This window comes from Cololabis saira, chromosome 22, assembly GCF_033807715.1.
Source record: "Cololabis saira isolate AMF1-May2022 chromosome 22, fColSai1.1, whole genome shotgun sequence".
NCBI lineage: Eukaryota > Metazoa > Chordata > Actinopteri > Beloniformes > Belonidae > Cololabis > Cololabis saira.
This window is the reverse complement of record NC_084608.1, coordinates 34,798,827-34,805,792: the sequence shown is the minus strand read 5'-3', so window position 1 is coordinate 34,805,792 and position 6,966 is coordinate 34,798,827. Positions and strand designations below refer to the sequence as shown.

The 6,966-nt window shown below is 45.3% G+C and overlaps 1 protein-coding gene across 1 annotated transcript; it reads left to right on the top strand.

Moving 5' to 3' along the window:
- Positions 1 to 4,220: 4,220 nt before the first annotated feature.
- Positions 4,221 to 6,255, top strand: LOC133423414 (protein NLRC3-like). Its single transcript, XM_061713589.1, has 2 exons — positions 4,221 to 4,371; positions 4,463 to 6,255. Exons 1-2 carry the CDS (start codon positions 4,275 to 4,277, stop codon positions 6,253 to 6,255), a joined length of 1,890 nt encoding a protein of 629 aa, XP_061569573.1. The 5' UTR covers positions 4,221 to 4,274.
- Positions 6,256 to 6,966: the final 711 nt, after the last annotated feature.

Here is a 6,966-nt window from a genome sequence, read left to right as displayed (position 1 = left end):
TTGCATTAACTCTTTTCAACTCATTACTTAATGTGGGTCACATTCAACCTCCTTTCCGTTTTCTTTTTTTCTGCCTAGGTCATTGTGCACACCTAATTTTTCTTCTTAGATATTATGAGTAGATACTTGAAGTTGGTGAGCTGGAATGTTAAGGGTCTGAATCACCCTGTTAAAAGGAAGAGGATCTTCTCACATCTAAAACACCTTAAAACAGAAATAGCCTTTCTACAAGAAACTCATATTCGCAGTTCTGATAATAGCCGCCTGTTCCCGAGGTGGTCAGGGCAGAGATTTCACTCCTCCTTTCAAGCTAAGGCCCGAGGAGTTTCAGTTCTGATCAGTCAGGATGTTTCATTTGAGCAGCACAATGTGATTTCTGACAAGTTTGGTCGCTACGTGATCGTTTCTGGGAAATTATTCAATACATTGGTCGTACTTGTGAACGTTTATGCCCCTAATTCAGATGATGCAGTCTTTTTTGAACGACTGTTTTCACTGCTCCCTGACCTTAATACATATTCTCTCATACTGGGTGGTGATTTTAATTGCTGGCTCGACCCAGTCCTAGACCGATCCTCTACCAACCCCGGCACAGCAAGTAAGTCAGCCCGTCTTATTCAGGCGTTCCTTTCTGACTACGGTGTTTGTGATGTGTGGCGTTCTTTACATCCATGTGACAGAGAATACTCCTTTTTCTCACAAGTGCACCACACATACTCGAGGATTGATTATTTTTTTATTGATAATCAACTGATTCCCCTGGTTCATTCCTGTGCTTATCAGAGCATTGTCATTTCCGACCACGCTCCTGTGGTTCTAACCATGTCCCTTCCTGACCTACCTCAGAGAGACAGACAGTGGCGATTCAATTCAACTCTGCTGTCGGACACAAATTTTGTTAAATCTATGGAAACGGAAATAGCCTTTTTCCTATCCACGAATATGACTCCAGGAATGTCTAGTCTAACTGTCTGGGACTCCCTCAAGGCTTATCTCCGGGGACAGATTATATCCTACACTGCTAGGGTGAGGCAAAAATCTTATAGGGAGCGATCAGACCTTGCCCGCCAAATCAAAGAGGTCGATGAAGAATATTCTCGGACTAAATCCCCAGATCTTTACAAAAAGCGGCTAGAACTTAAAACTAAATTTGACCTGCTTACCACTCACCCAATTGAACAGTCACTTCTGAAAAGTAAAACCAGGTTTTATGTTTATGGAGACAAATCTGACAAATTATTAGCCAACCAACTTAAAGGCTCTAAGGCTAAACAAAATATTTCTAAGATTCGATTACCAAATGGCCATGTAACTACAGACCACTTACTCATAAATGAAGCATTCAGGGACTTTTATACCCAGCTATACACCTCGGAATCTCAGACTGATCGAGATGAGATTGCGGACTTTTTAAATAGTCTTAGTATTCCCAGTCTTTCACCAGATCTAAGGAAGACATTAGAAGAACCGATATCCCTGATGGAAATTACTCGAGCCATTTCTTCACTGCAGTCGGGTAAATGTCCTGGCCCTGATGGCTTCCCGGCGGAATTTCTAAAGAAATTTTCTACTCTGCTTTCCCCACTGCTATCTACAGTTCTTTCAGAATCCTTCAGCCACAGTTCCCTCCCTCCTTCTTTTTCGGAGGCCTGCATCACCCTCATAGCTAAAAAAGGGAAGGATCCTACTGAATGCGCCTCCTACAGGCCCATCTCCCTATTAAACACAGATGCTAAAATCCTAGCTAAAGTCCTAGCCCATAGGCTGGAGAATGCCCTCCCCACAATTATATCTGAAGACCAAACTGGCTTCATTAAAGGTAGGCAGTCTTACTTCAACACAAGGCGACTGTTCAATATTATCTACTCTGCCTCTGAGGCTATCCCTGAATGCGTTGTCTCTCTGGATGCGGAGAAGGCATTTGATCGCGTCCAATGGGATTATCTCTTTGCTGTGCTGGACAGGTTTGGTTTTGGTCCGAACTTTGCTCTGTGGATTAAACTTCTCTATTTACACCCAACAGCCTCAATTCGTACTAACTCTCAACGGTCAAAACCATTTAATCTGCATCGTGGAACCCGTCAGGGGTGCCCCCTTAGTCCCATGCTTTTTGACATGGCTATCGAACCGCTTGCCACAGCGCTCCGATCTTGTGAGGATGTGTCCGGTATCTGGAGAGGTGGCAGGGAACATAAGGTCTCGCTTTATGCCGATGACCTCTTGCTTTTCATCTCTCACCCTCTGGCCTCATTACCCCCTGCGCTGTCACTTCTCAGTCAGTTTGGGAAACTCTCAGGCTATAAACTGAATCTCAGCAAAAGTGAGCTTTTCCCTACCAATCTCGAATCGCATGCTTTAGACCTTTCCAATTTTCCCTTTAAAATCGCAAATGACAAATTCTCCTATTTAGGCATATCTGTGACAAGGAAACACAAAGACCTGCTCCAAGAGAATCTTATCTCATTGTTAAATGAGACCAAACAAACCCTTACACAATGGTCACCCCTGTCAATGTCTCTTGTGGGTCGCATCAATTCAGTTAAAATGACCATTTTACCTAAATTTTTGTACCTTTTCCAGACCTTACCACTCTTTATTCCTGGTTCTTTTTTTCAGTCCCTTGACTCAGTTATATCTACATACCTATGGCGGGGTAAACGGCCACGTTTGAACAAAACTCACCTTCAAAAAATTAAGTCTGCAGGTGGTCTGGCCCTCCCAAACTTTCGTTATTATTATTGGGCTGCTAACCTGCGCTGCCTTGCATTCTGGTCCTTCTACTGCGACGGCGCTGACCGCCCTGACTGGGTGGCGATGGAGTTACATCCAACTGATGACCTGTCAATTCCTGCCCTACTCGGCTCCTCACTTCCACTTCCTTCACTTAAATCAATCAAAAACCCAGTGGTTAAACATTCTCTTAGAATTTGGGCCCAATTTAGGAAGTTTTTTGGTTTTCACAGCTTCTCTCTTCTTAGCCCCATTGCATCAAATCACTCTTTCAAACCATCCCTTGAGGACCCCACCTTCCAGGAATGGCACAGGAGGGGTATGATTCGTTTTAGCGATATGTTCATAGACGGCACCGTGGCATCTTTTGAGCAGTTAAGTAGTAAATTCAGCCTTCCAAAATCACATTTCTTTAGGTATCTTCAGGCTAGACATTTTGTTCTTTCCCAGACACCCAGCCCTGGTGCATCGATAGGCTCGACCACAGTTGACAAAGTTCTTGCCACAGACCCATTCAAAAAGGGGCTCATTTCGTCTTTCTATGACATGTTGCTGGATCTTAGGAGTGCCCCTACAGATAAACTCAAAGCAGCATGGGAGCAGGACTTAGGGCTTCCCTTATCAGAGGATACCTGGGAGTCCATACTCAAACTGGTTAATACAACCTCCCTGTGCGCACGTCACTGCTTAATTCAGTTTAAAGTGGTACACAGGGCTCATATTTCAAAAGCAAAGTTATCCTCCATGTACCCAGATATTAGTCCATACTGTGTAAGATGTAAAGTAGCAGAAGCCTCTCTCATCCACATGTACTGGTCCTGCCCATGTCTAAACAAGTACTGGATGGAAGTATTTCATACTCTCTCTCTGGTGCTTAAAATCAGATTAGAACCAAACCCACTGACTGCCCTGTTTGGGGTCATGGAGGGAGGAAGGAAGTTAACCACTGCACAGGGGCACACTTTGTCTTTTGCCTCCCTTTTGGCTCGTCGGGCAATTCTGTTCAGGTGGAAGGATCCCTTCCCTCCTACTCGTGCGCAATGGCTGGAAGACATCATGTCCTGCTTAAAACTGGAGAAAATTAGATACTCTCTTCAGCAATCAAATAAGTTCCAGAAAGTGTGGGGACCTTTTCTAGAAGCATTCCAGACCCTGTGAACTATACTTCATATTTCTTTTATATTCCTAGTGCAGGCTTTTGATGTTAGAGTGACCTCATATTGTGATTAGTAATCTGGCAGTGACATGGGAGGGATTAGTTTGGTCTGTAGTTTGTTTTTGTTACTATTTTATATTTTTTCATACTGTTTAATTGTTTTTTATATTCTGTACACTGGTGTATGCTATGATTAACATGCCCATGCCTAATCAAAATGTTTGTAATTGACATGCAGCATTTCACCTTTTTTATTTTGTGAAAATTTTAATAAAAAGATCTTGAATTAAAAAAAAAACAGAAAAGCAGCCGCACTTTTACTCTCTGAGACCACCTGAGCTTCTGGACACTGTTGACTCATCTGGATGTTTTTCTACAACAGTCAGAAATGACTTTAGTGATGAAGACATGTGTTCACAGAGGGAGGAAGAGGAGAGGAGTTGGTGTGGAGGAGCAGCCGTCCAGTCAGAGCAGAACTGTACCAGGTAAGACTGAACTTCTGTCTGCTGATGGAATCATTTCTGACAACTGGAAATACTTTTGTTCTGTAGTTTCAGAGTTCTTCTTGTCTTTCAGCAGATGCTGGTCTGCAGGAGGTCCTAGATGAACACAAGACCAGTCTGAGGAGCAGATGTGAACATGTGACTGAAGGAACTGATGAACCAGGAAGTAGAACCCCCCTCAACAGGATCTACACGGAGCTCTTCATCACAGAGGGACTGAGTGAAGAGGTTGATACCCGACATGAGGTGAGGCAGCTGGAGACAGCTTCCAGGATGAAGAGCCTCCATGACGCTCCAATCAGGTGCCAGGACATCTTTAAAGCCTTACCTGACCAACGTGGAGCCATCAGAGTGGTTCTGACCAACGGCGTCGCTGGCGCTGGGAAAACCTTCTCGGTTCAGAAGTTCTCTCTGGACTGGGCCGAGGGCTCGGAGAACCAAGACGTCACCGTGGTGATTCTGCTCTCGTTCAGGGAGCTGAACCTGATCGGAGATGAGCAGCTCAGTCTTCTCAGGCTGATCCAGGTTTTCCATCCATCGTTCCAGAAGCTCACAGCAGAGCAGCTGGCTGCCGGGAAACCGTTGTTCATCTTTGACGGCCTGGATGAAAGCAGACGTTCCCTGGACTTCAACAACGGTCCGGTGGTGTCTGACGTCACACAGAGCTCATCGGTCAACGTGCTGCTGACCAACCTCATCCAGGGGAACCTGCTTCCCTCAGCTCTCATCTGGATCACTTCCAGACCTGCAGCAGCCAATCAGATCCCTCACAAACACGTGGACAGGGTGACAGAAGTACGAGGCTTCACCGACGGCCAGAAGGAGGAATACTTCAGGAGGAGGTTCAGGGATGAAGAGCGGTCCAGCAGCATCGTCTCCCACATGAAGACATCCAGAACCCTCCACATCATGTGTAAACTCCCGGTCTTCTGCTGGATCACTGCTACAGTTCTGGACCACATGTTGACCACAGAGCAGAGAGGAGAGCTGCCCAAGACCCTGACTGACATGTTCTCCCACTTCCTGCTGGTCCAGACCAAGAGGAAGAAGAACAAGTACCAGGAGGGACATGAGACGAGTCCACAGGAGCTGACGGAGGCTGACAGGGACCTTCTCCTGAAGCTGGGGAGGCTGGCGTTTGTACATCTGGAGAAAGGAAACATCATGTTCTACCAAGAAGACCTGGAGCAGTGTGGTCTTGATGTCCCAGAGGCCTCGGTGTACTCAGGAGTTTGTACCCAGATCTTCAGGAGAGAGTGTGAGGTCTTCCAGAAACCCGTCTACTGCTTTGTTCATCTGAGCATCCAGGAGTTCCTGGCTGCAGTCTACATGTTCCACTGCTGGTCCACCAGAAACACAGATGTGCTGGAGAACTTCCTGGGAGAAGAAAGATACTCATCTCTGGATAAGTTCCTGGAGAGAGTCATGGAGAAATCCCTGGAGAGTAAAAATGGCCACCTGGACCTGTTTGTCCGCTTCCTTCATGGTCTTTCTGTGGAGTCCAACCAGAGACTGTTAGGAGGTCTGCTGAACCAGACGGACAACGATCCAGAAACCATCCAGAGAGTCATCTACTACCTGAAGGAGATGAACACTGATGAAATCTCTCCTGACAGAAGCATCAACATCTTCCAGTGTCTGATGGAGATGAACGACCTCTCAGTTCATCATCAGATCCAAGAGTTCCTGAAGTCAGAGAACAGATCAGAGCAGGAACTCTCTGAGATCCAGTGTTCAGCTCTGGCCTACATGCTGCAGATGTCGGAGGAGGTTCTGGATGAGTTGGACCTGAACAAGTACAATACAACATGGAGGGGTCGACTGAGACTGATTCCAGCTGTGAGGAACTGCAGAAAGGCTCGGTGAGTCCAGATGGATCAATAACACCATCAGTTAGCAGTTCACTTCTTCAAATCTGGTTTTGATCTTGAAAATGAAAACTTTTGAAGTCGGATGTGTTTGTTTTATTCTGGTTCATCTCAAGTCACGTCAACCAGAGGTTCATGTTTCAAACACTTGATCTAGTTGATGTTGTTGCTGCTCAGAGATGAATCTATGTAACGGAGAAAGATGAAACATCAGAACCACCGGGGAGTTTTGTTGATGTGAACTTACAGCCAGTTTTACAGAGAACTCATCAGATCAAACATTTTCATTGAGATTATTGAAGAAGTTTACAAGTTTAAACGGCTCATAGTTGTAAACCTACAATAGTTTTATGTGGACACAGTTGTACTTGGTACGTGACTTTAATTCTAGTAACTCTGGTTCTGTGATCTCCTGCACCGTCCTGTAACTCCTGTGGGTCAGTCTGGCTTTAAATCAGACTTTATTACAACTGACATTATATTTTCTCTCATCACAGATTTGTTGGTTGTGAACTCTCAAAGACTCACTATGAAGTTGTTGCATCCGCTCTGAAGTCCAACCCCTCCCATCTGACAGAACTGGACCTGAGTAAGAACTTCCTGAAGGATTCAGCAGTGAAGGTTCTGTCTGGTGGACTGGAGAGTCCAAACTGTAGACTGGAGACTCTGAGGTCAGTCCACTGGAGATGTTTCCACATTTATCCACTTA

Bases quoted from the DNA above. Each gene is read 5' to 3' on its own strand.
- LOC133423414 (XM_061713589.1), top strand. From the start codon at position 4,275: ATGACTTTAGTGATGAAGACATGTGTTCACAGAGGGAGGAAGAGGAGA. The intron at 4,372-4,462 runs GTAAGACTGAAC...CTTGTCTTTCAG, and splicing joins TCAGAGCAGAACTGTACCAG to CAGATGCTGGTCTGCAGGAG.